The sequence below is a fragment of the Patagioenas fasciata genome, chromosome 4 (assembly GCF_037038585.1).
Source record: "Patagioenas fasciata isolate bPatFas1 chromosome 4, bPatFas1.hap1, whole genome shotgun sequence".
In the NCBI taxonomy this organism is placed as follows: domain Eukaryota; kingdom Metazoa; phylum Chordata; class Aves; order Columbiformes; family Columbidae; genus Patagioenas; species Patagioenas fasciata.
Genome location: NC_092523.1, coordinates 72,441,504 through 72,456,591, shown reverse-complemented (window position 1 = coordinate 72,456,591; position 15,088 = coordinate 72,441,504). Strand labels below are relative to the sequence as shown.

The window sequence follows — 15,088 nt, the reverse complement described above, 5'->3', positions numbered from 1 at the left end:
GATGTCTGATTTTCGAAGAAAATTTTCTTAGGAGCATCTCATTCTACACACTTTAAACTTGAAAGGCTTCAAGCAAGAGCATCCCATTTTTGACTTTCAGGGTAAGGTCAAGCAAATGGATAAATTACCATACTCTTTATTAATCCTTTTCAATTCTACTGTCTTGGTGAAACGTAAAATTGCTTAACATGTAGTGATAGTCAAGGGCGATCATTTGATGAATGAGTTACTGAGTTACAGTGAGGCTTCAAATTAAATTAGGCATGTTGAATTACAGTATACTTTTGCAAGGATACATTTTTTTGGTAATGATCTCTGCAATGCATTTTCAAATCTATGTAACAGCAAGAGGTTGTTTGGGAAGGTGGTTCAAACAGCTCTGTTTTTGTAAGGTCTTTATTCTCAAGGCTACCAAGAAGTCACAGATCTTTTCCAGAAATTTTTCTTTTTAGAAAGACCCTGCTTTTAAAGTGGAGATGGTGATTCATCTGGACAGAGTGCTGCTGTTTTAGCTATGTATTGGGATCCATTCTTCTCAGTTGTTTGAGAAGACAAACTCTTCATGCTTATCCTCCACAGGAATTAGTGGAAATTGGAGGCTCTTCAGGAACAAATTCATGGTAATGTATACCTTTCTGTGAGTCAGACATTTTTCTTGATTCTGCGGAGTGCTTTGTTTCACATGACTGAAGATGTTTCACCTGGTGGGACAGATTTCACAGTAAATGAAAGGCTGTGCATCCAATTTACATTCCTGTTTTTAGCTTGAGACAAATAGTTGCCTCTGCACATTAGCTTTAGATCTAGAATGTTATTGTCTTTAGTACAAATTCAGAATCAGACCAGCCACTTCAGTTCAATGTGAGCACAGTTCTAACCTAGCACACTTACACAGATCAGTGATACAATTGCCCAAGTAGTTTCAAACTGTTGTTGTAAGAAAATAATTTACTGAGGGCCATATTTGTGCTTTTCAAGTGTGGGAGTGATCTGAAAGTCCTTTTGACAGGAAGCCAGACCAATAAACTTCCTACAGCCAGAATTGGTCTCTTAAATGTCTGAATGCTGCAGAAACACTAGGAAATAAAAATAAATAGGATTTTTAATATAAAAATGTAAAGTAAATGTAAAAGTGAAAATGACATTCCATAGTTGTTGAAATGTCCTTAGATATTGGAAGTATATGTGATAGCGATGTTTTCATGTGCTTCTTGTGTCTACACATAGAATTTTTCCTTATGCAGTCCCATAAACAGGGATCTGGAAGTAGAAAATTAAAAATCGTAGTACAGTATTACATGTAGGAAAGATAAGGCTAAAAGCTAGTGTTTTGAAGAAGAGATCTATGTTATGGTTTTAAGTCACAGGAGGACAATAAGCTACATCCTGTTTGATTTCTGAGTAATTTGTGTCCTTAGCTGACTCAAAAATTACCCTTTTAAAAACTGGTATTATATTTATAAGGTACCTTTAATAGGTTATGATATGCTTTTAAAAGGTCACCTGGCAGGTGCTTACAGAAGAATGTAAGCTACTAATCTAAGACCAGCCGAACCTCAAGAGGCAGGGCTCTTCAGCAATGGGTTACACCCTGGCCAGATGCCTATTTCCTGTCACTGGGTTTGGTCTTTAGACCTTATTTTGTGGCTTTTATCTATCATATAGGGAAAATGATTCTTCATTTCTTCTTCCTCAGGGCCCTAAAATGTTTCTGAATTTCTTCTACCTCAAGGGCCTTTGGATCTTGTCAGGTGCCTTCTGTAGAAATTCTCCAGTAGTCTGTATGTGTGGGCTGTCAAGGTTTTCATGGTGTAGGTGATATAGGGAACATCTTATTTGGTCTTAACCTTGTCTATCGCATTCTAGCTATAGTAGGACAGTGGAATGGAAGCAGTACCTGTACAGTTGGACCTTTACCTTCTCTTTGTAATCGGTGTCAGTGCATTTCTCCTTGTTTTCAGCAGGATGTTACCCTAGGGGAATTTACAAGTCCATTAATTAAACCAGATCCAGCCATCCTGGGTTCAGAAAGTGATGTGTAAAAATATGACTATGGGTAAAGATGTTGATTGATATTCTGAACAGACCTGGATGCTTATTGCAGTGTTTGCAGCTAGAGCAATGGTGTGTTTTAGCCATCTCAAAACTTTGTGCTAAGCCTGCTGTAATGCTGAAAGAACTATTTTGAAATGTGATTCTCTTGCTGCTGTAGCAATATTTGACCAGGAGAGGGGGATCATTTGCCATTTATTTCCCCAGGCACTCGCAGTGGGAAGTACAGCACTGAATGTTTGTGTGTTTATCTTGACTCCATGTTTTTAACAGAAATGAGTGTATGCCACAGTAATTAGATCTGGATTTCTTGAATTTTGAAACTTGGATTTTCAGCTGTTCTGGACCTAGAGCTTTAGTAGAAATTAGTTATTTATATTCAAGATCTATCATTCACCATTGATGAAATATTTGATTAGAAATGTGAAGGTTATTTGTGGTCTCTGTGTTTTTTGCGGCCCTTGCGTCATCTGAACAGAGGATTTCCCATGTGCTCCAGGTGGTTAGTCCTGAGCAGCTCTGCAGGCCTTCCACACCACGTATTGCTGCCACCCGCCTCAGATCTAAAACGGTACGATTGGGCAGCAGTTCGAAGCGGACACAAATAGGCACGTGCAAACAGGACCAGAACGTGTCCCTAGTGGTTTCTGAGTCTTTGGTTTTGCATTCTTGATGCTTTCCTACCCTCCTTGTTGCTTAACACAACGGGTTAACCTGCGGGTACCCATGGCCTTGCAGGTGGGCAAGGCAGCGGGCAGGCGCTCTCCATGGTGCTGACCGGGCGCTCCCCATGGTGCTGACCGGGCGCTCTCCATGGTGCTGACCACTAGCCCACCGTGCTCACGGCTGCCTCTGCCCTGGTGCACCATTCAAACACAAAAAGAGGCCTCCAGTGATGAACACTACTGAAAGATGCTTGGGAATAGGTCTGGGAGAGCAGAAAGCTCTCATCCTTGGGATTCGCTCTGTTGTAAAATTCTTCTGTCCTTGCCAAATAAATGTGTGCTAGAGGCAGAGCTTGGCTGTGTATGTGTAGGGCAGAGGAATTCAGCACACTGTAGGTAATATCCCTATTCTCTATGTTGGTTTGATCAGACATTGGGACCTCTGAAGTTATTTGGGGGAGTGGAACAAAAGTAAAGGTGTCCTAACATCCTTTGTGAGGAAGAGGTGAAAATGCTTAGAAGAAGGTTCAGGCACTATTCTTATGTATGTAAGAAACGTATACATTAAGTTCTCTGGGACATGATTTAGTGCCAGAGTTAGGTTATGGTTGGACTCGATGATCTTGAGGGTCTCTTGCAACCAAAAAGATTCTATGATTCTATAATTCTATATATAATATGATTGTTAATTTGGGAAGTATCTAAAAAAGATCTTTGATAACTGTTTGAGGATTCTTAGTACAAATTTTTCTTCTGTGTTTTTATAAGAAAATATCAGATATATCTGCTCTTATTATAAGCAGTGGAAAAATCTGCTTGAAAAACACCTGAAATGATGAAGCAACGGACTATTTAACTCTACTTTATGTTTTTATGACATCTCGCTTACAACAAGCACAAGAGAAAGGAAATAGCATTATTTGCTTTGGAGCAGTTATACTAGGCTTCTGTAAGTTGTTACTTAAGGCAAATTATTGCAGCTGTATTTCAGAAATTGTGTAGTTAGAATCTTTCTTATGATTGGCTATGTGTGGTCACTTTGTTTTTGACATCCACTACTATTGTGAACCAAATATTTGGGTTCCAAGCTTGATTACGGGTGGGTAGGTCAGATCCAACCATATCAGTACTCGTGATGGTAGAAATGTGGTAGAAAAGTGGTAGAAATGGTGTTTTAGAAAGCATATATATAATAGATGGAAATATAAAGATGCATCACTCAGTCCTATTCTTCTTCCATACTTTGCAAACTGAAACTGTGAAAATTGTTTCTTTAGTCTAATCTTGGGTTTTGGAAGGCTTATTTTGTGGGTCAGACTGCTACATGTACAAATAAATATACACACATATACAACAATATTTGCCTGTGGTGCAGACACTTAGGCCTTCATTTTGATAGCTGTGGACATGTAAACTTTTAATTTGAGCTAGATAGGGCCCATTCAAATGTGAATGCATGTGACCTGGTCCAACACTAAGGTGCAGACACACTTTTACACGTAACAGCAAGGATGCTCAAGCAGAGCTGATTATGTGCAGCATCTAGGTTGCAACTGAAAGGATTTAAAGTGGACGAGATCTGGGTCACATTGGCTTACAGGCTTCCAATGCAGTGGCCTGCAAAACAGTTTTCCCGTTATATGCTTTTGTTGCACAGGCATAATTGGTTTTATATAATTATAATTTATATGGTTATTTTTATTTACATTGCACTGAAGCATTTGGCTTTGAGATAACAGAATTCTGCTTCCAAATCAACACGTGTTTCCTGTAAATTTGGTTATACTACGTACAACACATGTAGTCCAGTCAAGGTATGGTAACAGGATGGTTTCTGAATGTAAGGAACTATTATATCAGGTAAGTCAGTAAGGTTATTTATAGAATATAGAGCTCTCCTTTTTGCTCTTCAGGCAGCTCAGTGGAGAGACTCCCCTGGCTCTTGGGAAAACAAGTAATAGGACTTTTTAATCACAAGTGGTAGGACTGATCCATCAGGGACACAAGTAGAAATATATGCAAGTACCTTTCAGCATATAACTTGCTTTCTGTGGCTTCTCTGAGATAAATTACCCTTGAGCTTGAAATATGCCCTGTTTCTTAGAGCTAATGCAATTCAGTGTTTGGCTCTAATGCAAATACTCAGAAAAAAAGGTGGAAAAAAGCCTTCTGAAAATTGATCAGATCATTGTATGGGAAGGCATTCAAGAAAAAAAAAAAAGAACCACTTATTTTTATAATAGAGAACAAAAGCTCTAAAGTCTCAGCCACTTCCTTCAACGTTCTTCTCTTCCAGCTAGAGAGACTACATCTGGTCACGCAGAGGAGGCAGGTCTCTACCACACAGAATTAGAAAAGGGAGCATTTCCACAAGGTGTTGGGCCACTTGTCCGTGACACTCAATGGTAGTTGAGGAGCAGGCAAGATAAATACAGACCCCAACAAGCTTCCCTGCTCTTGGCTGTGAGTAGCCTCTCTTGTGTTGTCAGCAGAGCAGAGATCAGCAAACTGCACCTGCAAAAGATGAAGTCCTGCATGGATGCATGGCCGAGCCCCTCAGAGCAGATCCAGCAGATGTAAGTGCAGTGAGGAGGGAGCTTGAGGAACACACTGCAACTTTGGGACGAGACATGGCAGATCTGTAGCACCTACAGGATGATCTCTTGGCTACTTCTTTGCATTAATAGCAGCTTCTGCCCCACAAGATCAAAACCAAACACAATAATCAAAGACAAAAGAAGGTAGGGCAGGATGTCCAGGACACAAAAGAAGATGAGAAGGCACATTGCAGTGTTGAATTAAGTGATTGCAGTCCTTATCCATATAAATCAATAAAATTTCTGCTGTTTCCCTTAGTGAGCTATTGGGCCAGGCCATGTTTAACTTAGTTAAAATAGAATGTGACGTAAATATTTTAAATCAATATGAAAACTAAAATAAATGGAATGATATTTAGGATTAATGGAACTTAGCTGTCGTCAGAAAACTGCAAAATGGGCACTCTTGCCAGAAACGTCTATCTTGAGTTTATTTAGGATTCTTGAATTGCCAACTTTGACACAGCTGGAATGCCTTTACCTCACATTTGGGATATTTGTTTAAACTGGAGGCATTAGGCTTTGAAGGGCTTTTCTAAATCCTATTTTTGCTGTTCAGAAAGTTGGTGGTGTGTGCAAAGCATTGCTTTGTCATGGCACAGCTTGGACAGTAATAAAGGATGGCTGCAAGGACTTTTATGATTTGAGAATGGCTATTTTATCTTTCCTTCTTTGCTGGTCTGTAAGCACTTGCCTGTGACAATGGTACTTTGAATGTGCAGTTAAGCTGCAGAACTCTGCCTTAATATGTCATTGATGCTGGAAATTCAGAAAGGTTTGGACAGAGACTGAACAAATTAATGGAAAAATGCCTGTGAGGATGACCAAGTAAAGTGAAGTTTCTAGCGCAGATGTCCAACAGTCTGAAATGACCAGAATCTGGGAGAGTACTTGAAAATATAATATGTTTGCCTTTTTCTGCCCTTTGCTAGGTATCTGATTTTTGGCCACTGTTGGAGGCCGAAGACTTTGGTCTCATCCCACAGTGATTACTCTTATGTTCTTAGTAGCAAACATGTGAGCATACCATCTCAGTTTCTCCATCTGTAATATATAAAAAACTAATTTTATAAGAGTAGATGAATACTTTCAGTAACTCTTTCAAGATGAAGGTATCTAAGCAGTATATATATATATATTTCTGGTGTAATAATTAATTACATTTAAAGTTTGTCAGTATTAAACTGGACACCTTCAAGACAGAAATTTGGTATGCAAGGGAGGGTATGGTATTGTAAATATTACTGTGTCATCTGCAATATATTTATAGTACTGACCGCTAAACTTGTCAGTGCTGTGAATTATACCTGGGTTGTATAACAGAAAAGAATGGAAAGATAATAAGACTGATCTGATTTATGTCTATTAACATATGTGCCATAACTTGCCCTTTTTGATTTCTTGTTCTGTATTGCCTCTTTTCATTTAATAAAATAGATGTAATCAAGGTATGGAAAAAAGCCAGAACATAGTTTTATATATCATCTTGTCAGTACCAGTTCAGTGATGCTAATTTCCAGCCTAGAGCTTTCTGGAACACATTGTCTTCACATATTCAGTAACCTGAGAATGAGTGTAGAGCCTTTTTTTAACCTTAATATGTTTTTCTTTCAGGGTAATACAAACTGAAACCTATACAGTATGGATTTGTGATTGCTAACTCACTTCCAGGACTGTTGTGCCTTTAGAATTAGGACAAATACTGCTGTGTGTGAGTAATAAATAAGACTGTGGATTAAACAATAAGTGAGGCAGGAGGCAATTTATAAATGTAGCGTAAACTTCCGTAGTTAGCTTTGTGCTTTTACTTACCATAAGAATTATTTAGTGGTAGTTTTGTTTACTTGTTTGTTGTTGTTTTTCCTAGGAATGTGTAGTTCTGTAGATATTGAAATGGCTGAATATGCTAATGTGCACAATCCATCCAAATTGCTTTACATAGTCGAATTAAGCACATTGTTACTCTGCTCTGGCACTCCAAATATTATTGTCCTTATCAAAAATATTCTATCATGTCCATCCTCATCCCTCAAGAGGAAGTGCTCACAGAACTGAGTTTCCTGACCAGAGGAACACGGGTGCCTACCTCTGACGTTTAACCCAGCTAGAATAGCAGCAGAGAGGGTAGGCTGACATCTGTGCTTGTGGGTAGAGGTGAGCTAATTCTGCAAGTCAGCCATCTCTGGCTTCTAGGCCACAAATGGCTGTGCCTTGTCTAATGCATTCTGCTTTTCAGCCAGCAAGGAGGAGAATTTTAAATCACTGCACAATTTGTAAGGACAGAGGCAGTTGTTGTATGGTTGCAAAATAACACGTAGATGTGCTTGTTAGGTATTACGTACAAGTTAAGCAGTGCATCACTTTGGAGGGAACTCAGTTCCCCTGAAGAATTGTGATGTGCCTCATCTAGGAGAGTCATCCACAATGCTAGACAAAATGTTGAATTTCCTAGCTTTCATCTCTACCAAACTATTGCCTGGGACAGCCTTTTCACATTTTTAGCTCTTTGAAACAAATGTTGATTTCCAACATGTTTTCTGAATATGCTAGCAGCTTAGAACTGCAAAAAAACAGTCTCCATTCTGGCTTTGAGGCATGAAAGGCTTTTCCCACTCTATCACTGCCTCCCTTTTTTGTAACTCTGGGAAGTGATGAGAACAGATTAGAGTCACACTTTTTGGGTGTTATTATAGACTTAGTTTTAACTTTTTTCACTGCCCACATGATTTATGTGGAGAGAACCTCATCTTTATGAGATGGACCTTTGTTAGTGGATGTGCTTCAAGGAACATAATCACTTGTTTACATCCTTTCCCCTAGTACTCAGTTACTGTTGATATTCATTGAGCAAGTTTCTATAGACAGAAAATGTTGATTTGCTCAGCAAATCATGTCTCTCTACCTGAAAGCTGGCAGTTAAAACCAAGTGCTGATCATAGCCATGGCTAATAAAGCACTGCAGTGCAGCAGCTTATTGTCTCAGCTGGTGGGTCAGGTTAAAACAACAAAACCTGGAGACTGTGAAATGAGGAGATCAGGTCAGGAAGTTAATGATTTATACCAATTTCTAAACCAGGCAAATAGGAGCTGTGACCTTAATTAAGTACCCACACAGCTGTGGATCTCATGGTGAGGTTAGTCACTTGGAGCCTGTTCACAGATCACGCAGGATGTTGTACAGGTTGAAGTCCTACAAGCTTTACTATCCCAAATGGGAGTTTGTTGAATCTCACGAGTTATGTATTTCTGCATTCAGAGCTAATGATGACAAATGCTTTTAACAGAAAAACCACCCTTTTTCTGGTACTGTGTTCTTTTTATGTTGTTGTGCATCTGCCCACTCTCCCACTCCCCTCCTACATACCGTTTGTGGCAGTATCACTGTATATTCAGTTTTTCTTATGTAGCAGCTTCACCATGTGTTTTCTATGTTTAGGGGGAAAATTCTCAGTCTCAATTTTTACTGAACAGATCTTGAAATTTTAATCTTCAGACTGATGTCTGCAGAAGGATTTCTTTTTGCTAAGATCTGTATATGCAGGACAATGACTAGCCATTTTCTACTTCTATTAAGAAAACCTTTCTCAAAACAGAACACTTCTTTCCTGCATGGACATTAGCTGTGTCAAGTATTAAGTGATACATACTTTATGTTCTTCTCCCCAGACTGGATATGTTCTTTCCAAAATAATCTATTGAAAGATACTTTCTTTCCCCCTCCCCACCCCCAAGGTGATTAAATACTTTTATGTCTCTTTGAGTTTAGGGGGAAAATGTTTATGGGACATAATGGTGAACTCACAGAACTGATCTGAAGTTCTTCTTTGCCAATGATCTTCTAAAGAATATTTGCTATTTCATTTTGTCTTACTTGGCACCAGTTGTTCAAGAGTCTGATCTTTTTTCTTGTGTAGCATGGGTTACAAATTACATCAAGTCTTCTATTAACTTTTAAGCGAGTTTTCTGAAAGAATAACTATTTGAGACTGAGCTGATGAACCTGCACATATGAATCATTAAAAGATGACAAATTGTTTAATAATCATGACTCCTATGAACCCTCCTGTGTATCAAACTCTATTGTGTGCGCTACATATCAGGGTTTAAGCATTTATCAGCTTAGAGAAACCTTCAACCGTGGTTGAGGGAAATCATAAGACCAGGATTTTTAAGTGTGGTGACCTGTGATTTGTTTATTTTCACATTTCTTGCTTACGATACCATGAAGAGGTTGAATGCTTTCACACTGTATCAGGAAGGTAGAGTTTTAGATTATCAGCTGTTCATTTCTGGTTGACAAGTGATGCTACCTGTGAGGTTCGTCCAATGTTAAGAACGGAATGCAAGCTACAGTCCTGTTAAAGAATCCAATTTTCTCTTTTATTTTATCCCTTTAGTTGCCCCACCTGTCTTATTTTGCATGTGGCTGTTGCTGCAGCTACTGCTTGTGATTTAGTCATTAGTTTTGCGCAGCCTGGTTTATTACAAATGGGAATAACTGTGAGAAAATCAATCTGTATGTGCAGAGGAGCTGGAAATAGGTTGGCTGGCACTGTGAACCCTGCTTCTGCTGATGTCTTCTTCCACTAGAGAAATATATTTTTGACTGAGTGCACAGATCACTGGCTCAAACATAAAATAGATGTTTTAAAGATGCCTTTATAGTGCTTCGTAATTTCCATATATGAATACTTGTGGAAATTTGTGAAATTCTCAAAGTGTAATCTTGTAGTAAAAGCATAAGCTATTGATAGTGATTAGCTCCATGGTAGTAATTAATGGTCTTGGTCTACATGAATTGAAAATAGCCAAGTTCTGTGGGTACAGAAATAACGCGAGATTGGGATTAGTCCTGGTCTGTGAGCTGTTGTCGCATGAAGAGCTCGCAGGACATCTGTTACTGATTTTTTGGTGCTGTGTTATAGTGAAATTCATGGTGCTCAACTTCAGTGCTGTTCAGTCAAGCTCAGTCTGAAGCCGCGGAATACATTGCAGGGGGAAATCTGGCTAAGAATATTGTTTCTTTGATTTGGTGATTTTTTTAAATGCTGCCATCAGTGAGCTCCCATACCCCTACCTTCTCTGGGCTGCCTAAGCCGGGGATGCAAACATCTCTGCTGCGTCAGAGTGTAGTATTCCTCCTCTCCCTCAGGACCTGCCTAGAAGAGACTGGATCAGTGTTGTTGGAAGGAGTTTAATGTGATCAGCTGTCTTCCAGGGACTAATGCAAATGCTCTTTTTATCTACGTGTGTCCTATTTTGATGAATAAATGCCTGACGCTAATAGTGATAACAGTTACCCAGGGATGCAGGGGTAGAGCTTTGATATGGTGGTTTTAGCAGGAGGATAAGCAATAAGGCCCATCTGTCTCTGATATTAACGCTATAAATTAATGTCCCAAATCCAAAGGATATTGAGGGGGAGAGAAGGGGGACGCTAATCAAACAACATGTAGTCTCTTTCTTTTGGTATCTGTTGGTCCACAGCTATAATCATTCTCCATCTTCAACACAAGGCTTCATAAGTTGCCTTAGGGAGCGTCTGAAAGCAGCTTTTGGCAGTGAATAGTAACAAACAGCACACTCGGTGGTATTATTTTTACCGCGGTGGAGTTGAGCTGAGCGGGGCCGGCTGAGCCCAGATTACGCTGCGTGCTTCCCCCAGCAGCGTCCCCCTCCTCGCTGCGTGTGGTTTGCTGCTTAACGCAGCTCTCCTGATGCAGCCTCACGTGGCTGCATAAAGGCACAATGAGGACTTGGGTATCGCAACCGTTTCCAGGCGGCTCTCCATGCCGTAGCAGGGCAGGCGCTGCCTGCAGGTGAGCAGGCTGAGGCTGGGCTCTCTGAGCCCGGCAGCTTTTGCTCCTGGTTTCTTATTGACTGACTCGGCAATAAGGGAAGATCGCCGCGGGAGAGGAGCAGGAAAGCATATGCTGGGCTCCAGTGCAGACGGTTGCCTCAGCAGCAAGTCAGTAAGTCAGACTGCACCATTTTCTTCTCACCCTGCATAAAGGCGATGTGAGAAGCTGAAGAGAGCTGCCCCCTCCCCCACCTGGTGGTGATGCTGAAGTAGAGCCTTCCTCCCAGTCAGAAGACGCAGCCTATCTGGAGGAATCCCCAAAGACCTTTCTGATTTGGTGATGTGTGTTTAAAGGTCGATTTTTCTTTTTTATTTTTTTTTCCCTTCCTTTTTTTTCTACCAACTGAGTCTGAAGCTTGTCTTCACTTGCAGTCACAGCCAAGCTGAAGAGGTTTCAGCCTACTAGCAGATATTTGCCGGCTGCTCTCTGGTTGTTGTGTGTGTGGCTGCGAGCACTTTCGTGCATTGCGTGTGTGGACGTGGCTCTCATGCCTCTGAGTTATGGGTGCTGCAGAGGCTGGGGCAAAGCTGTGACCTTTTCTGGAGTGCCGGACAAGGAAGAGTGGATTACGCCGTGAAGTTCTGGCTTGCAGCCAGGGCCCTTGCAGGAAAAATAAATCACCTGGATATCTGCGTGCGGTGAAAACGGCTTCCTTGGAGCTGGTGTTTTTCTCTCCAAAATGGCTCATGCAGCAGCTTCCATTAAAAAAGTTCGAGAGTCTGAACTCGAAGAGCGGGAGAGAAACCTCGAGAAGGAAAGGAAAAGGCAACGGAAAATCTCTAGGGCAGATCGGAAACGCAAGGTATGAGGGGCAAAACAGCCCCCTTCTCCCTCTTTCCTCCCCACACCCTTCCTTCTCTCTGTGCGGCACTTTACAGATGGCAATGAACACCTCTGTTGCTCTGCCCTTCATTTTCCTGATCTTTCATATCATATTTCCCATTTGCATCCCTTCCAGTCCTCTCTGAAACTCACTGTGGGCTCAACCCCACTGCAGTGAGGTTAAAGTGATACCAGTCATGGCAGTCCACAGCTACACAGGCAACGTGTAAATAAAGATGGCCATGGGCACACCAGAATTTCCTTCCCTTCATCCCCAAAGGGGCTAGAGATGGGTTTCACCATTCAGAAACCTGGTGTTCCATGGCTCCAGCTGATCCGTAGAAGTTGTCAGGGAGGGAGGTGGCTGTTACTGCTTTGCAGCAATGAAGGTGCATTTCTATACTTTACGACAGTGTTTTTCCTCCATTTCCCATTTTCTTTAGGTTTAGTTCCTACCTCATTACCAAAAACATCAGTGCTAATTGCTGCACATAAGACCTGTCTTGTGGTGCTAGGTGTGTCAGCTGAGTCGTTATGCAGTTAGGTACCAGTCATTGCTCCTGGGCTAGCAGCCGTGATTCAGTGTATTTACAGTGTACACTGCAGGTGTATTTTTCTACCCAGGGCCTGAAACACAAGTCTGCAATCTGACAGTTTTTTGCATCTGTTGCTGGTGGCAATCTTCATTCTGCTGAGGCATATCTGTTTAGATGTTTCGGTTTTGGGGGAGGTCTCTTCTAATTTCTAATTAACTGTTGTTTTCCTTCTGTGTTAGAAATGCAGAATGAATCTCTGCCTTAAAAAAAAAGATGAATTAAAAAATCAAGATAGGTGATTTATTTGCCAGATCACTCTACAGTTTCCAAGGACATAAGTAATATACAGCAGTGAAGGCAATATTTAAAAACATGAAGCTTCTGTTAAGAGTAGCTTTAGGACTGGATTGCATTGGGAGCACCTGCATTAATGCCCCCTCATTACCATTTCTTTTCTCCCGTCTCAGGAATCTCTAGATCGTAGTATGCATTAACTCACTCACTGACACCATGTTTTGATCCATTCTTTATAAATTTCTTGTGGAAGGGATAATATCAAGAGATACGATCTGTCCTTTTTTTTTTCTGCTACATTGCATATAAACACAGATCTCTCTGTAAAAGGAAAAATAACAGAATCCAGCAATGGTAACATTTGAATTTACAGATCCTTTTGGCAGATCTCTAGGATTCAGAAACCATCTGCTCCCTTGGCATACCTGAAAAATTTTGAATTCGTTTTATATTCAGTCTTACAGATTTTCATGTTTTGAGCTGGATAACTTAAATTACTGAGGCTGTTTAATACCTTTGGGACCTTTGGGTATGACCTCCCTGACTGTTGAAAGACTTGCTTTGCAGAGTTTATTTGGTTGTGTTAAAATTCTCTTTTTCAAAACAAGAATGTGATTTCTAATGTACGCAGTGCTTGGATGCTGGGACAGAGCTGCTTGGGGCAGATTGTGATTACTATCCTAATCCCCTAAATGGGACACTGCAGCAGAAGGTAGTTTTTGTGATTACATTTTTGATTGCAGAATTCTCATCAAAACAACCTTTTAATTTATTTATTCAATGTGTGTACGTCCTTGCTGGAGAGTCTCTTTTTCATGTTTGCCCAGCACCCATCTCAGTTCCTTAATCGTTGTGTGTATTCTTTTTCCTGTTTTTCACATATCCTGTTTCATCAATGGAAACACCAGTTGTCTTTGCTTAGAAAATATGGAGAATACTTGAATGTTGTTTGCTTTTCTTCCTTTTTAATATTCAGTGCTAGCCCTTACTCCTGTCTCCTTTTTTACCGCAGCCGTACCTTGCTGTTACATAAACCAGTGCTCGGCTGCACCCTGAACTTGCCGTCAGCTGGTAGGGGTGTGGGTTAGGCCAGGCACCTTCCCTCTTGCTCCTTCTACATGAGACATACAGCAACACACGGATAGGTTTGTTATGTTTGTATCTGTACATGCACATACTGTGCAGAATGTGTCACGTAGAGCAGATTAGATAGACGATATGTATAAAGACACACACATGCACAAGATACGCAAAATATATACTATATGTTATATGCAATATAGAATATTTGTATTTCATCAATTTAAGTGATATATTATCTGTGAGAGATATATAAGTGATATATCTATTTATATATATGTCACTTAAATTGCTGAAGAAAAAGAAATTGTTCTACTGTGAAACCTGACCATCTCCCAGTAGGTACAGAGCCCTCTCAATTTTGTTGACTTCCTTGTAAAATGGAGGCTATGGATGAATTGTATGTACAGGCCCATGAGAGACAAAATGTAAATGAATTTTGATTGCTCTTGGCATGTAGACTCTTTTCTACATATGGGGAATATGGTCCCAGCTTTGTGATTTATTTAAAAGCTATTGCTTTGCAGTGACCGGATTTTCAGTACAGCAGAGATCCATTTTACTTGTGAGAATGACAGTGAGAGGAGGAATATGCTAATGATAAGATATTGTGAACTGTCTTTTCAAAATCCCATTTGGATGTATGCCATATACCGATATGTGCTGCATGCATGAAGTACTGATTCGGCCTTGGGATGGAAACTTTTTCTCCGACCTTGGAACATCCTGGTTATGCAAAAGAGGATAATGAGAGGCCATGACTTCAGCTCTTCCACTCTGCCAGCATACTGGAAATCCTTTAGTACTGTCCCTTGCTTCCTCTGGCTTCCAGGGCTGCTGCAGGGTGAGACATCTTTGTGGCTTTGCCTCTTGAGTACTCTGCTTCATGCTGTTTTGCAGAGTAATCGTCTGCCTTGATGATAGCATTACAAACCATGGCTGCAGCTTCTGTGCTTCTTGGGTGGGACCAGAGTCTTCTTAAATGTCATCATGTCTGCTACTTGACATAGCTTTGGACAATAACAACTCCCTGGCCATTAGCAGAACTGGGAAAATGGCCAGCATCAGCAGCATTCTTGCTCAGATCATGTCTTTGCAGTCCTCAGATATTTTTGATGCTGGAAAGATTAACAGAATTATTTCCCAGCCTGAAGACAAATTTCAAGACCCTCTCCTGCATT

General features: G+C 40.5%; 1 protein-coding gene across 16 annotated transcripts in view; it reads left to right on the top strand.

Moving 5' to 3' along the window:
• ANK2 (ankyrin 2) overlaps positions 1–15,088 on the top strand; it is a 366,844-nt gene that overhangs the window by 158,614 nt on the left and 193,142 nt on the right. For 3 of the 16 annotated variants that reach the window (XM_071808165.1, XM_071808171.1, XM_071808172.1), the window contains exon 1: positions 11,086–11,977. The exons of 11 other annotated variants lie outside the window; for them this stretch is intronic. In XM_071808165.1, coding sequence (XP_071664266.1) covers positions 11,855–11,977 — 123 coding nt within the window. In that variant the 5' untranslated portion in view covers positions 11,086–11,854. Of the gene's footprint in view, positions 1–11,076; positions 11,978–15,088 lie in introns of those variants that run through there. 2 more of the 16 variants (XM_071808138.1, XM_071808133.1) reach the window with 1 other exon arrangement.